This window comes from Meleagris gallopavo, chromosome Z (assembly GCF_000146605.3).
Source record: "Meleagris gallopavo isolate NT-WF06-2002-E0010 breed Aviagen turkey brand Nicholas breeding stock chromosome Z, Turkey_5.1, whole genome shotgun sequence".
NCBI classification, from domain to species: domain Eukaryota; kingdom Metazoa; phylum Chordata; class Aves; order Galliformes; family Phasianidae; genus Meleagris; species Meleagris gallopavo.
The window spans coordinates 25,671,150-25,688,354 of record NC_015041.2 but is presented as its reverse complement, the minus strand read 5'-3'; the positions used below and the strand labels follow the sequence as shown (position 1 = coordinate 25,688,354).

At 39.8% G+C, this 17,205-nt stretch overlaps 1 protein-coding gene across 1 annotated transcript in view; it reads right to left on the bottom strand.

Moving 5' to 3' along the window:
* Nucleotides 1-12,986: 12,986 nt before the first annotated feature.
* Nucleotides 12,987-17,205, bottom strand: part of RCL1 (RNA terminal phosphate cyclase like 1) — a gene marked incomplete at its 5' end in the record, with an annotated part of 31,253 nt that continues 27,034 nt past the window's right edge. The window contains one exon of the mRNA XM_031557280.1: nt 12,987-13,300. Within this exon, the coding sequence (XP_031413140.1) occupies nt 13,150-13,300 (151 nt within the window). The remainder of the gene's footprint in view (nt 13,301-17,205) is intronic.

Below are 17,205 nucleotides of genomic sequence, written 5' to 3'. Positions count from 1 at the left end.
TTTCCCCTGTAGTCAGTTCAGGGTTGCTTGTTACTTTGAACTCTTCACTTTTAGCAAGGCCTTCCAAAGGCATCTTCACCAAAAACACAGCATCTCAAATTTCCATCTTATTCAAGCATTCCCCTTTCCTTTTTTCTTTGCTGAACGACTGTATATACTTTGCATACCTTTGTGTGTTAATACTCTTTGGTACAATGGTGTCAGCCTGTGATGTGTGGCAACTGAATTCTAAAAAGAGTGAAATACCATTTAGCTTCATCCTGTTTACAACTTTGGTTCCACTTTTTGATATTAAGTAATTCAAACGGAAATATGTGTAGTGTCTACTAACACGGACATATTAACAGAATTCTAAACTAAATGGATAGGTAAAATGCTCTGGGAGAGAAGCTTATTAAATATATCCCCAAGTAATGGAGAAAAATACCACAAATTACATATGAAATGTTTATTTTTACAACTATTGTAATAATTCCCCTTCAGAATTAGTCTGCTTTTAAAGCAAGTTACAGAACTTGCTATCTTTGCAAGAGACTTGGTTTTACTTTCTTCATAATTGTGTGTTCCAAGTTCTGAAGTTAGAAAGCAGACAAGGAAATAGATGTTGTTTCATTTTCATATTCAAAAGATAAACATGGTCAAAACAGTTTTATTGCAACTACTTAAAAAACTCTCAAAATTGGAATTAGATTTGTTATTTTCAGCTGAAAATAAATTGAATGTCCATTGTTTATTCAGGACAATGTGAGGATTTTTTGCAAAAACTTCATGAATTAGGACAAGGTTTGAAAAGATACTTAGTTAAGTCAAGTCTATGGAGGCAGACTGTGTAAATTTCACTTTTCCTTCTTTAGAAATCTTTCAGGATGTAAAATGCTTTAAGATGAGCATTTAAGTTGTAATGGTTTTCCTTCCCCTATGTGGGTAGGTCTAGCCTTTTTGAGAAACATAATTTAGTCAGATTTATTTTTTTTTTTTAACAGAGCATAAAGAGCACTCTTAAAAGAAACTTGTTCAGTATTCATGGTCATTATCTGAAAGCTATTTATCTGAGTGCTATGAGTGAATACTTCCGGGGGGAGGAAAAAAAAAAATAAGAAAAAAGCCATCCCAGTAGTAAGCTCAATCACATCTCATTGTGCTAAGGCACTAGTTAAATAGAGGATATTCCGCACTAAAAATAGAATAGTATTGGGAAAACAAAACAAAACAAAAGTTAACTCTACACAAGCTGAACTTGATTAGGAAGTAAAGTGAGTTTGTACAACTCAATGGAGACCTACAGTGATGGGCTAGAAAAGAATCTGTGTTGCAGTCACCAGGAGTTTTAACCACGGATCCACTGAGAACACTGCAAGCTGGTGTTTGTACTGTCTGTGTCTTCTCCTTCAACTCAGACTGTAGTTTTAATAATTTAATTTTTTTTTGTTCTGTGTGCAGATTTTGTTGAGGAGAAATCTCAGACTTTTCCCACTGACGCTTTTCCTCATTGTACGGTGCTGGCATACTTCATCTGTTCTCTCTGGCACTCAGCAAAATTCTCAGTGTCACAGTGACAACTGTGGTACCTTTCAATGCTTTTCATAACAAGCCACTTCCTATCAGTGAACTCTATTTCAAAATTCATTTTCAGAAAGTTCTATAGTTAGCATGATTGCTTGCCATTGCCTGCCTGCCTCCTTTTTCCATCCACACAACTCTTGGCAGCTTGCGATGTTTTACCCTATAATGGATATAGGATCTACTAAGGTCTACTTACAACCAGGAAAAAAAAATACTAATAGAATGTCTCACTTGAAAATTCCTTGGAAGAAGCAGTGGCTACTAACTTGCAAACCTCCTGTAACGTAATTTTGGTGAACCGGGTTTGGAGGTTTGGGATTTTTTTTCTTTTTTAATATATCCAAGCAGAATCGCCTTAAATGTTTTTACAATGTTCAAACATGGAAAACAGCCCACTTTCCTTTTAAAAACTACATTTTCTGCTTTCAGACCTTAAGTACATACATTCTCATCCTGCACAGTGCTTAGGAGTGCATAATGACTCAAGTGGACTTGGATCAGTTTGTGGAAAATAGATCTGTTATTTGAAATAGATACTTTCACATATGTACATATCTTAGATATTTTTCATGTTTCAAGATATCTAATGGCAATTAGGTGGGAACCTCTCAACTACTCTTCAAATTAAGGCTTCTAGAACTTAAATGTTTACTAACTCATTAGATCTGGTTTTAAAATTAAACAAACTGAATCTATAATAAGGTTCTTTTGCTTTGCATTATCACTGAATGTTAAGCTTCCCGGACTTACTTGGCAGCACTTACCTGTGAAAGTCAGGAAACTCCAAAAGCTTCCGTTTATATAACTTCATTTCAGCCAAATAGTAATTTCTCATCCTGTTTTTATTATTATTTAATCTGTTCCTGTAGTTTAATCTATTTTCACCAGTGTGACAGGATGTGTGAATATCATACATCTAGAAATTAAAGGGATAAAAGGCAATCAGATGAACTGGTGATAGTGAGGATAACTAAATTCTCCTACTGTTTACTATTGAAGTTGTGGAATTTTCTCTTAGGAGAGATCAAACTATTATTTTTACCCCTGTTTTCTTGTTTGTTTTTGTTTTGTTTTTTGTTTTTAAATTCTGTGTATAAGATACAATAACTAGGCTGCCTGAGTGCCATATGAAAGTTGAAATCATAAAACTGAATCAGGTTCATCTTGTACTTTTTACAAACTGCCTGCGGTTTCCATATCAACCACCAGATACCTTGAAAATCAAGAACCTTTACTATAAGCACAATTATATGGACAAGAACCATTCATGAACTATTTCTAAATTTCTTTAAATTGCTTGCAGCAAGTTAAAGGTAAAACATGTACTTTGATTTCAGATAATTGATTTTTCCACTTGATGCTCCTATCTTAATATTAGCTGAGCAAAACTACCCAATTTCACTTTTCTTTCTTCTCAGTATTACATCTAGTTGCAAGTACAAGGCAATAGCAAGTTGGGTTCACTGTCCTGGGGGGAAAAAAAAACAAAAACAAAACAAAACCCAAAACAATGCATATAATTTAATTTAAATTCAGAAATTTATTTCAATTTGAAATAAAGCGCTGATTTTTCACAAGTGCTAAGTAACAGTTGCTCACCCTTTATGAGATGCTTTGCTTTATCAATATTTCTGAGAAATTAGATCAGTGTGGAGGGTGTATAAAATTCAGTGTTGGTATCAAATGCACAGACTGTGACAAACTGTAACATCAAAACAGTTTAGAGTAAAAATAGATTACACAAAAATTAAACATCTTTAACACAGGTGTTTTCCTTTTGAATTTTTTGGCCAGTTTCATTTAAGGCAAGCAGAAGAACAGATGTTAAATTTCCACAAGTTCTGTGGTATATTATGTTCTCACCCACTCACTGGACACCATCAGGCAATAAAGAATGGCACTGAGGGAAAGTAACAAGGAGAAAGTCAGACATTGTAAAAATCCTAGCTTATGTGAACTTCTGTTACATTTGAGAGATATAACCCACTGTATCTATCTTGATTTGAATGTCTATGGAAGTGCCTGTAACATCTAAATGGAGCAGGCAGGATGCTGGCAGACAGCAAGGGGGCTTCTAATCTTTGAAAGAAGTTGATATTCCAACACTCTCTTCCACTGTTGTCTGGGTGTTGTGTTCTCTGTGTCTGTGTTCAGAAAGGTGCACAGCCAGTGACCTGGGCAAGCCAATTTTACAGAGAAAGGTCTGTTCCCCTAGTCACCACTGGAACAGAATTGTAGGATCACAGAACTGTTTGAGTTGGAAGAGGCTTTTGAAGGTCATCTAGTCTAACTCCCCTGCAATTAACAGGAATATCTACAGCTAGATCAGGTTGCCCAGAGCCCCATCCAGCTTGACCTTGAATGTCTCCAAGGACAGAGTATGTACCACCTCTCAGGGCAACTCATTCCAGTCCCTTGCTATCCTTTTCCTGATATCCAGTCTTAATCTCTCCTCTTTTAGTTTGAAACAGTTTCCCCTTGTCCTATCACACAGAACCTGCTAAAGATTCTGTTGTCTTCTTTCTTATTGCCCCCTTCAGATAATGGAAGGCTGCTAGCCGGTCTTCCCAGAGCCTTTTCTTCTCCAGGCTGAACAGCCCCAGCTCTCTCAGCCTGGCCTCTTAAAGGTGGTACTCCATCTCTTGGATCATTTTTGTGGCTCTCCTCTGGACACACTCTAACAGGTCTATGTCTCTCCTGTCCTGAGGACTCCACATACAGATGCAGTTCTCCAGGTGAGGCGTCACTAGCACAGAGTAGTGGGGCAGGATCACTTCCCTTGACCTGCTGGCCATGCTTCCTTTGATGCAGCCCAGGATATAGTTGCCTTTCTGGGGTGGGAGAGCACTCTGCTAGCTCATGTCCAGCTTCCCTGCTTTAACTAATCAACTGTGGCATAAGGCTCTGCATAATTTTAATTAATTAATAACTTTCCTTGCTTTTCTGGAGTTATTTTGGTACAAACAACAGTAAACATGTCTCTCTTCTTTTCCTTCTCCTTTAGACTTGATCTCTAGCCAACTGGCTGCTGTTTTATTTATTTATTTTTGTTTGTAATTAAAGTTACAAATCAGCATTCATTAGTTTTCATTTCTCATTTCCAAAGAATGGCACCCAGCTGCTATTACACTGAAAAACACTGGTTCCTCATTCTACTTTTTGTAGTGTAATGGAAATGAGGCACATGTGCAAGCTCTCAGGAAGGGCACTTTTGGATCCAGAAATTACTTCTACAAATTCCATTTCTTGGAGGATGGAGAATTTTTTGTATGAGCAGTTCCGACAAGTATTCCCTCATATGAGACGTGCACACAAAGCATAGAACTTTTACTAGAGGCAGGGGCACCTCCCCCTGGCTGCTGGACCTCCCATTGTGTCATCAGAGGAGATCTCATTGCAGACCTTAGACAGAGACTACTTTTACATCGTCTACATCGTCTGATAGTGAAAGGACAAGGGGGAATTATTTTAAACTCAAAGAGGTGAGATTTAGTTCAGCTGTTAGGAGGATATTCTTTATTCAGAGGGTGGTGAGGCACTGGCACAGAGTGCCCAGCGAAGCTATGTATGCCCTATCCCTGGAGGTGTTCAAGGCCAGGTTGGATGGGACCCAGGGCAACCCAATATAGTGGGTGGCAGTCCTGCCTATGGCAATGGGTAGGGACTGCGTGAACTTTAATGTCCCTTCCTACACAAGCCATTCAATTATTCTGTGATTATGAGGGATTATCAAATCTTTGATAAGGTGGCTGCATATGAGATATAGAGGCAGAGGCAGCACTCAGCTCTACTTGATCATTACAGGCAGCATTTTCCAAATACATCATTCCCACAGTGGAGCTTGTGTGAAGGACCAAACCAATTTCATGTTTGAAATTGTGTTCTCCTAATTACTTGGAGAAGTAATCCTTGTCCACAGAAATTAAGGAAAGCTGCTTTTGCTTTGTGCTGAATGCCATATGCAGTGTGGAGCAGCTTTGAGCCAGATGCTCCTTGGACCAGAGTAGCCACAGAAGTGTACTGGGGCACCTTCCTTCCCAGGGCAGGAGCTGGGACACACATTTCCCAGGGGAGAACTGATCCTGTCCTATTCTGGATTTCTGCTATCCTGCATCCCCTGCTACTGCATAACTGAGTCAGATGGTAATGGAAAGCCCAGCAATATGGTTGGAGGCATTTTTGGTAAGTAGAAAGAATATGCCATTACAATTGTGAAAAAATGAGTCAGTTTGTGTAGAAAAGATGATGCAGACAGTAACAGATATTCTATGGGCCTACCTACTACTTAATGATAGAGGAAGCAAGCTGAAAAGATTGCCAGGAAGGCTGCTTTTACTTGGAAGCACGATTTTTCTTCTTCCCCTCAAAAGTGAAACTAACATATTATTCACTCTCACAGCTTGCTGAGCTCAATATTTGGCAGAACACACTAGCAGAAGTGGATTGTCCTGAGGAGGGCGGTTGAGACATAGCTACTGAAATCCTTACCATCAGCATTTCTTGGTTTATGATGAACAAGTGCTGTGAAAATATTCTACCAAGTGCTGCAAATTATTTTTAATCCCTACAAAATGTTGCATTGCAGCAATATTCTAAAGTAGTTTTAATTATTTTAAATATAAGGAGATACTGGAAGCACCAGCACACTTATGTTCTTCTATTTCATTGTGTGTGTTTTGCATCTTTGTGACTTTTTTCCTTTTTTAAAAAAATTCTTCCTAATTCATATTCCCTGCTCTGCTTCCTTTGAAAAGCAAGGAGCTAAAAAGTTATGTTGGTCCCCAGAATTCCTACTCATAAGCCAATATTTCTTCTGTATAGGAAATAGTGTTTCAAATAGCAGTGGTATATACCTTAATGAAGACATAGTGTTAATTACAGAAAACCCCACAACACTGCTAAGGAAACACAACCCTAGGTTTGCTTTCTTCACAGAGGGTCCCAAAAGAACTGAGTCTTTCATCTCAGTAAGCATGGAGCTAGATTTGAAGATTATCTGTTATGCAACCTGTAGTTTCTGCACTTAATATGCCCGTGTCTATTCAGTAGAGTGATGTGCCACTGCTTTTAAAGGAGACTGTACATCTTAATGGTAGCCTGCAAGAAATTTTTGATTTTTGCTAATTGGCAGTTTGCTTTTTTGTTCCACTTTAAATCTCAGACGATTCATCTAGGACTTACTTTTCCTTGTTTTTTTCTGATAAGGTTTTCTGATACCAAAGCAGAAATATTTTAACTTTGAGGCCATTCACGGAGTGGAAACATAACAGATCCAAGCATTCTCTAGCATTGTAAGAACTGACCAAGTGAAATAAGTACTTCTTTTTAAACAGTAAGCAATTAAATGCTAGAACAAATTTACAAAAACTGTGTAATGGAAATGTCTTGTCTCAGTTTTTCTGCTGAAGACTGGAGACCCTTCTGCACCTTATAATTTCTTTTGAAAGAGGAAGAACATATTAACACATAGTAGGCCAGACTCTGTAATTAACAATGCCTTCTTTGTTCTAAACTCTCTTTACTTCGAGATGACAAGCTTGCAAGGAGACTTCTGAGATGGAAGAGATGAGGAGAACCCTTTGTTTCCACATCAAGTACATTTAACCATACAGAACTCCATGTATCTAGTAGCTTTTCCATTTTATAAACCCTGAATTAAAGTCTCTGCAGTGAAGCAGATCAGTGAACAGCATTTTTAGAATTTAACTGCTGGACAAAAGAGGGGTATACCAGCTGGGTGACTGGCCAGAGGGAAAGCCTGCAGAGACATCCATGGAAGTGCCAAGAAAAGGGGGATTATCCAGCAACTCAAAACCCCACAGTGGCATTGTGGAGACTGCTCTTTCTAGCTTGTTTGATGGAGGAACAGCCATGGAGGTAACAGAAGCAGGAAGAGCAGTCTAACAGAGAAAGATAGCAGATAGCACTTAGGTTGTACCATAGAGGAAATCTTTCTCAAGCAAAAGCAGCAGGGTTTAGTCTAAACAAGAATCTAACATGGACAAACAAATCCTACGAATAAACCAAATCAAACCAACCAACCAAGAAAGAAGCAAGACCGAAACAGTGTAAGAGCAGAAATAAGTCAGGGAGATTTAGGCTTGTAGAGGCACAACCTCTTTATAGGGGTCATAAAGTGAAGAAAATACTGCACAGATTGAGAATCAGTAGATCTCAGGATTTTCTAGTTGAGCAACCTGTGGAATGGAAGAGTCACTTCATTTTCATCTACCTCAGGCACAAAAGCATTTCTCCAAAATGCAGACTTTGAAACAGAAGGATAAATCTATAAAGCCAAGAATTTCATTGCATGAATACAAGCAGTAGACCTATTTATATCTATATACCAAATGCTTCGGGGAAACAATTGAAATAGTTCATTAATTAAAAATATTGTTATTGTTCAAGAATCTTAATATCATTTTCATGTTGTGGACCCCAGAAGTACACACAACGTTTGAGATGAGGCTAAAGCAGTGCTAAAATATAGGTGAATTACTTCTTACCATCTGGCTACACTGGTTTATTGCATCCCCAAATGCAGTCCTGTGTTCTCCTAATTGCTTGGAAGAGTAGAAGTAATCCTTGTCCACAGAAATTAAGGAAAGCTGCTTTTGCTTTGTGCTGAATGCCATATGCAGTGTGGAGCAGCTTTGGGCCAGGTGCTCCTTGGACCAGAGTAGCCACAGAAGTGTACTGGGGCACCTTCCTTCCCAGGGCAGGAGCTGGGACACACATTTCCCAGGGGAGAACTGATCCTGTCCTATTCTGGATTTCTGCTATCCTGCATCCCCTGCTACTGCATAACTGAGTCAGATGGTAATGGAAAGCCCAGCAATATGGTTGGAGGCATTTTTGATAAGCAGAAAGAATATGCCATTACAATTGTGAAAAAGTGAGTCAGTTTGTGTAGAAAAGATGATGTGTTTCAGCACTCAGAAGGTGCTGAACAGATTCTATATAACAGATATTCTATGGGCCTACCTACTACTTAATGATAGAGGAAGCAAGCTGAAAAGATTGCCAGGAAGGCTGCTTTTACTTGGAAGCACGATTTTTCTTCACAGGTGTCATTTCTAAGAACGTGGAGTTGATGAAGGTGATTTTGACTAGTCAGCATCAATTCATCAAGGATAAGTCATGATTAACCAATCTGGTAGCCTTCTATGATGGAATGACTGGCTGGGTAGATAAGGAGAGTGGTGGATGTTGTCTACCTCAACTTTGGCAAGGCTTTCAACACCATTTCCTGTAACAACTTCATAGGTAATCTCAGGAAGTGTGGGTTAGATGACCAGACAGTGAAGTGGATTAAGAAACAGTATTTTTATTAACAACCTGACAAGCATATTTCCAAACAAAACAGAAATTATGTATTCTAAGCTGTCTTACTGAGTTCTGATTTATCACAGATGTTTTCTCTGAAAGTACATTACATACACAATTTAAGTTACAAAAAACAAGGTAAAAATAGTGGATAAGATACTTGTGTTGTGAATTATGACATAGATTTTTACATTTGATGCTCCGGAACATTTCATAGCAGAAACCTCTTCCGTCAGATACACTCTGAATCTGTAGAGGAGTTTCTAAATACAAATACATATGCAAACATTTAAGGGAACCCTACAAAATCAGGCACCTTCTGAGTGCTGAAACACAAACAAGCTTTAAGATTTTTTCTAATCTCTTTTCTCCTTAAACTTTGGTAACATAAAAAATAAATAAAACAATATTCATATAATTGACATAGACCCAACTTGCAGATATTCCTTAGCAGACAAGGAATATAGGTCTGGGTACTCTTTTTGGTGAATATGTATAGTAATTTTACTGTTTCAGGAGAAAGATTATCACTCACACTTACATCTACTACTACAGATATACTACATGTCATTCTAACAAACCTGACTTACTGTAATGTCCTAAGTTATCGACTGCAATTACTGCTTGGGCATTGTGAAGCTCTAACTGAGTGCATGACTTTACTTCATGATAATTCTGTACAATGATGTCACAGCAAAATCCAACACACACACTATTCCTTGCAGGACTGTCTTTTTTCCTTTCCATCTTTCAGGTTTATTAGCTCCTAAACAGTAACTATAGAAGATGTCCCTTACGCCTCGCCTCACCTCGCCCTTCCCTTCCCTTCCCTTCCCTTCCCTTCCCTTCCCTTCCTTCCCTTCCCTTCCCTTCCCTTCCCTTCCCTTCCCTTCCCTTCCCTTCCCTTCCTTTCCCCCTTCTCCCCTCTCCCTTTCCCTTTCCTAAAACCTTGTTCCTTACAGTAGGTTGCATAGGAAAGCTTCCAGGAGAGTCTTAAGTATCTCCAGAGGAGACTCCACAGACTCTTTGGGCAGCTTGTTCCAGTGCTATGTTACCTTCACAGTAAGTTCTTCCTTGCGTTTGTATGGAACTTCCTGTACTCCAGATCTTGTCCATTGCCCCTTGTCCTGCCACTGCACATCGCTGAAAAGAGTGCAGCGACAAAAGTGGCCTCATTCACTTTACACCCACACTTCAGATACCTATAAACATTGATTAGATCACCCTCCATCCTTTTCTGCAGGCTGAACAGTCCTGAGTCTCAGTTTTTCCTCCTAAGAGAGATGCTCCAGGCTCCGACTCATCTTTGTAACCCTCTGCTGAACTCTCTCTAGAGGTTCCCTACTAGACATAGTATTCCAGATGTTGCCACACCAGGAAGAAGGGGAAGGAGAAGAAGGGGAGCATCACCTCCCTTGACCTGCTGATCCTGCCCTTTTTAATGCACACAAATGCATTATCAGACATGCAAAAAGAATGTGCAGAGATGGTCATACAGTATCAAAGACAGAGCAAGAAGTCTATATGTAAAATTATGCCTTCTGAAAGTTGGTACTTTTCCTTATTGTTTTTTTTCCCTCCTGCTGCTGCCTCAAGGGCATGACTGAAAAACTGGGAAGTGAATGTCAAAGCTTGCAAACAGCAGTAATGTCTCAGTGGCTCAAAACAAAATCCATTAGACTCTTAATATCACCTGTGGGGTAAGTGAAGAAGAAAGAGAGTATCCGTGCTCTAGTAGTAACATAATTGCAGTTTTGAAAATATTACCCTGGACAGTCATGTACCTACTGTTCTGGCCTTGCTACCTCACTATGTGCTTTCCCAGACATTTACTGCACTGGCTTCCAGTCCCACACCTTCAGTGAAGTGCACTGGCTGGGACTGAAGCAATTCCACCTTCAGCATAATCTCTGCTACTCCAGAATCTGTTCTACAGCAACTTATCATGAATTTTCTCATGTAAACACAGAAGATAGAGAAAAGTTACCATCCATCTCAGAAACTGAACAGCATTTAACAATACACATCACAAAAATGGAATTGGATACCATGTAAAAATCACATTTTTCAAATAGTTTTTGCATCAGACAACAATAGCGTTTCCTGTTAGGCAAGATGAAAGAAAAAGATTCTCCACATAATGACTTGTTCTAATAGTCTTCTGTCAAAACATTTTTCTGTGCTTCTTCACCTTGTCCTGTGCATTTAAAATGCACATTACAAAATACTTCAATTAACTAGTCCCTTCCCACACCTACATCTCCTATGGTCCATCCTGAAGGTATTCTGCAAACAGAAAAGTTTCCAATCACAGCTGAAGAATATTATCAGAATAGTTTATCTAAAACCACAAACTGAATTTACAAATAGCTCAAGGAGTACAAAATTGTTCTGATTCAGATTATCAAGTTCAAGTTCTAAGATTTTTAAACCTACCACGATGAACTGAGATTAAAAATGTATCTCCTCGTAATATCCTTCCCACAAAGTCTGTGTTGATAGAGAACATGAACGGTCTCTTTGTTAGAAATCACTCTTCTGTAAAATTGACCTGTCCCATTACATATGGGATCAGTCCATCAAAACAGGTGTTAATCACCATTCTGCCTGTAAACAAACAGTTCTTATCTACAGTATACTTATATCACAAGTACTTTTCACACAACATAAAGATCAAATAATTTTTAAGGAAGCTCTTAGCTAAACTTCTTTTAGAATTGTTCCTGTTTCTCCAGAGACTGGCTATTCTGGAAGACATCTTCCTGTTATACACATGTTTTTCTATGTAAACCAACCAGCAATTCTGAGTCATAGTTAGCAGTCTGTTATGGAGGTATGCAATCTAGTTGTTTTCTCTCAGCAGGGCTGAGGTTTAGCAGCCTAACTTCAACATTGAGGTTTATAAGCATGGGTAATTTTATGACATAATTACTCTACTGCTAAGAGTACTTGGGCTCTTGGCAGTGCTGCTACCTGGGCAACACATTGCCCTTTCTATACTTGATGCAATGAACACTTCAAAAGCTAAGAGCTTTCGAAGTTTAAATGGAATAGAGCTTTTTGCTTTTGAAGCTGTGACAGTACTTCCTAATGTTTATTTAGATTTATTTCAGAAATCTGAGCTGTGCTGTAAAATTTTACTTTTAATTAATGTAGGTTTTAAATATTCATTCTGGTAACGACTCATCTCACCTTTGTACATTTCATTTTTTGGACCAGTGGGTCCCCGTATTTAGCATAACTTTTATTTGGAGTTTCCAGCTTTTTATTGTGCAGGTAACAATGGGAAGCAAGGCAAGAAATTATTCTTTGCCCACAGACTTTTTTTCTGCAATAATTTGAAAAGTAAAAAATAGTGGAAGAACTTCAATTAGCTTTTTCCTGAATTACTTGGGATTTGCTTATCTGCAAAAAAGTTTTGGAAGGTACTATGTTGTAAAAAAGGCCCGACCTCCAACAATTCCCTAAACCATTCTTTCTATGTAACACTTCAAAATAGCCACTTAGTTTGAAGTGCCATCTTATAGGTCTGAGAAAAACTTCATTTGTTTCTAAAGAGGAAGAAAACCTTATTTAGGACAAAATATTTTCAAAATATGCTTAGGTAGGTTGTAAAAAAGAAAAGCATACAGTACAAAAATGATGTATGGCCTCCAGTAGTTCATAAAGCACTGTTCAAATATCTTATTTAAAAAAAAAAAATTAAAGTTCTTGTTCAGTTCAATGAAAACCTTTCATATTACAGAGGTCATACCCACTTTATAGTGGCACTGGATAGAATTTTTAAGACCATTATAACACAGTCACTAGTACTTGCTCTATACACAGTTTTGTTTTATTCCACACTGAGTAAAATATGAAATAAAGCATACACCTCTTTAATTCTGTAAAGAGCTCAGTATTAACTTCATCAGGTTTGCATTGAATCTACCAAAAACTTTTTATTGGGTAAGAATTTATATTCTGATAGGAACTTCCAGCACCTGTCAATCCAAAAAGTGGTCATCCATTATAATCCCTCTTTTAAAATGATGCAGCTGCACAAAATGTGTAATTCCATGCATAGCAGTAATGCATCTTCAAAAAGTACACAGGTCTAAACAGCCTGAAGTAATTTTATTGTTTACATGAAGCAAGATTGAGTACCTCTGCACTGGTTTTCCTGGTGCCAGAATAAGTACAGGGGAAGATACTTTTTATCACATTTTTTTATCACATGTTTTCTGATATCTCATTTTGGAAAGTCTGCAGATAAGCTTCTTATCTTATTGTTTTACTAAGGTTGGAAAATCCAGTGCCAACACATGTCATTAAGACCTTCTCCCCGCCTTTGTATTCTTCTTCAGGGGACTTCATTTCAATTTTAAACATGATCTGAAAGAAGCTTTTCAGGTGTCGCAGAAACTCAATTCTGAGGAAGAGAAAACAACAGAATTTAAGAAACAAAACAAAAAGTACAACAGCAGTATCTACTAGTGTCAATTCCAATGAGCACAATAAGCATAAGAATATTGCTCAGTACAGAGAAACAAGCCTACAGGCTCCAAAATTTTTTCTCATTTGCACTGCTGCTAGTGACCCCTACTGAAAATACCATGTACTCTGTATAAGCAGAGAGAAACAGAATGCCTGGTAACAGCAAGACAAAATGCTAAGGAAGGAAAACAAGGAGAGAAAGAACAGATGTAGGCAGGCAAGGTCACTTAGTCACAACGCTGACTCTACATTAGGGTTCTAAGAACACTGTAAAAATCTGCAGTACAGTTTCTCTCCCAAAGTCTAAAGCAGAAACAAACGATTAAATAGAGATAGCTAAGAGTTTGGCCTTAGGGACATGCTTCTAGGCTTCCTGGTGAGGTGACTGATGCTCTGTGCCTGTTGATGTTCAAGAGGCTTTTGGATAATGCCCTTTCACTTTTGGTTTGCTCTGAAGTGATCAGGCAATTGGACCGACAATCTCTGTGAGTCCCTTCCAACTGAACTAATCGATCTTATTTTCTCCTGATTTTCAAGAGCAGGAAGCAATTTCCTGAATTTCAGAATAAGAGGCACAAAGAGACTAAATAGGCACAGTTCAGATTTGTTTCTGTCAGAGCAGAGAGGGTCTGACAGAAAAAAAATAGCAACACTCTTAGGAAAAAAAATATGACAAAACAAAACCTAACTGAACCAACAAAATAAAAATCCAAGAAAACACTCCTACGGGCTTCCCCAAAACAGGGAACATGCAATTACACCAAAGTGCTACAAATGTAAAATTGATAACTCCTTATGACATAACTGTTCTCTTTCAGCCACAGTCAGAGGAAAAACTGTAGTTGTGACCTAATGTTTAATCTACTACACCAATTAGCATGTACTCTTTTTAGACTAAGTTTAACCTTTGAAGAAAAAGAATGTGCACAACCAGTCCACACTTATATATAGTTGGCAAACTGCAAAAAGCTTCTGCTTTGCATGCTAACAGCATAATCACAAGCTAATCACTTACATCTGACATCAAATCAAGAAAAAGTACCCACAATATGGAAGCAGAAGACCAAGGGCAGAGGACACTCCCCAGAGCAACATCACAAAGCTCCTGGCGCCTTCTATACACAGAAATCTAGGAGCCTCTAAACACAGAGCACAGTGGGTGCTGCAGAATCAGGAACTGTGTTACCCACTGGAGTTCTACTCCTGCACATGGATGTGTGCGTGGGGAGGAGAGAAACAGCAGGAGCCAGGCAAACAGAAGCTACTGACACTGGTCTGTGCTTGGTGATTTGCCTCCGAAGCAATCAGCTGAATACCTCTGTAGGGTGAATGTGGGCACGTGGATCCCCCTGCTACGTACAACTTCTCACCCCATCCTGCTGGGCTAGTGACCAGCCTTCACACAAGCACCAGCTCTCACATCTCCTGAATGTGTTAACAGTTTTAAGGTAGAAATGAAGACTGCCTTTTCTTCCATTCCTCTTCAGCTCCAAAGGGAGGCTGTAAGTAGGCAAATGAGCATACACTGGCAAAAATGTTTCAGCAAAGCTGACAGGCAACAAGCTCTGTATCAGCCTTCTTGCTAGCTGGGTCTCTTCCCAGAGCTCTGGCAGTGTGACAATCAAACAGACAAGCCCAAAACAGCAGGAACACAGCACTGAACGGCAAGGATACAGAATAAACTGCCTAATGCCAAGGGCAGCACAGAAGCGGAGGATTTCTCTTCCTGTGTTTATAGACTATTGCTGCTCTGCCTCTACTTCTGGATAGAGTGAAAAAGCAAAAGCCTGCGGGTAAATAAGGCAAGCTTAAAGGAATGGGAGAGGGGGAGGCTGCATGGAGATCAGAAAGGAAAATTTGTAAGCAGTGGGAAACATGAGGTAAGAACTCTGGAAACAGGAGAAAAGGAGGTGGAAGAAATAGATGACAAAATGAAGCAGAAATTGGACTGCTATTAGCTTGAGGCTGATAAAGGTGTGTGGGCAGGTCTAGATCCCAAATAATAGGTAGCTGCATCAAAGACACATGAGCCAAATAGAGGAGTGACAGAGGGAATGAGAAGTGTAGCAGTTTTATCTTGTTGGAGTCTTAGTCTTTATTCTCTTTTTATTTTGTTAAGCTGAAGGACAGTTAACAGAACCGTACCAGAGATCTTCCTCAGCGCCAGATTCTTTGGAACTAACAACCACTGTGCTACAATTACATATATATAGAAAAATAAGCTTGCAGAAGGGCTCTCTTTTCCCAGAAGCCTATTGAGCAGCATAATCACTTCATGTGTTCTAGCTTGCTGTCAGGGCACAGTGACCAGCTCGTTAATCACCACTTGAGAAGACCTGGCTGCCAACAAGGCATGCTCTGTTCCTTTATCCCAAACACATAGCAGCGCACGTGGGAGCTCACACACGGCACACATCAGCGACAGGAGAATGCCAGAGCAGACCCCATGTGGCTTGACCTGGAGCCTCCGCTCCCTCGGAGCATCTGGTCCCAGCCAATGGAGAGGGAGGGGGCAGGGGGGGAGTAGAGGAGACAGAAAACTGAAATAGCAGGGGCTGCAGCCGCCCCTTCCCCTCTGGCTGACGCTCGCAGAGCGCCTTGCAGGCAGCTCTGGGTCAGCTCAATGTGGCGGTGGGCAGCGCTCATGAGCAGGCATAGCCTGTCTGAGCGGGAGGTGGCTGTCACCTGTTTGCTGCTGTAGGCAGGTGAGCCCTCCCTTGGGCTGCGGCTGCCTTTTATTCCTCCTCTTCTTGCTGCCTATGCTCGGCTCTGTCAGGTTTTCCCCCGCTAATTTGGTGCCCTGCACACCACGGCTTGTGAGCAGTTCTCAGATGCAGTTTGTGGGGACTTTCATGCTGACACACGTGCCTTTTTCCTCCCTGAGGCCTTACAAGCTGGCAGCAGTGCTTTCCCACTGTTACCCTCTGCGTGCACCCTGGTCCACACAGATTCATCTGCACGCAGACTAGACCAAACTGCAAAGCCCTCATCTCATGCCACATTTAAGATTTGTTACCATGCACCCTTGGTGAAATGGCAACACTGTGAGCACCCAGAATTATGAGCAGCTCAACAGACAAGTACTGTGAAATCTGCAATGTAACGCAAGAGGCTGGTGATCCTCTCCTGGACAGCCCTGTTCTTAGCATAGCTTCAACATTAGCAATGGCTCTGAGGGAAATACACAAACGTGGAAGATATCTCCTTGTTCTGGTGGGTATATTCCAGAGCATCATATCCCCCTAACAGAGTTTTAATCCACCAGCTGAACTGTCACATTTAGGCTACATTGTGCTAGACAGGGAACTCAACTATATATCTTACAAATAGCTTTAGAGTCTGCAAGGTTTAAGTGTTAAATGCAGAGACATCATAGCTCTGACAAAAGGAAGAAGGGATTACGATGACAGTACCATAATTCAATTCAAAAACTTGTGCATTTGATGAGCTGCTTCAGGGCCAAGTTTCCCGATCCTTTACCAGCTGCCTTAGTGAAGGCATGAGGGTGCTCCAGACGGAGTTGTGTGATTTCTTGTGGCACATGATGCTCCAGAATGTCTGCTGCTGACTTTCATCTCTGCCATGCACTCCTAGCCTGGCAGAAGTGACAATCTATTCATCTGAAATCAGTCTGCTTACAAAATAAAATGGTGTGCTCACAAAACTTGCATAGTATCAAGGAGAAAAAAAAAAGGCTGAATGATGCAAGCCATCACTCTGTTTCACATGCTTAATTTTGTACTTCTTTAATGCCTTTCACTTGGATACTTACTTCACACAGGATTACTTCACCCCTATGCAAAAAGAGGCTTACCTGCTCCCTCCCTCCACCCCCGGGCA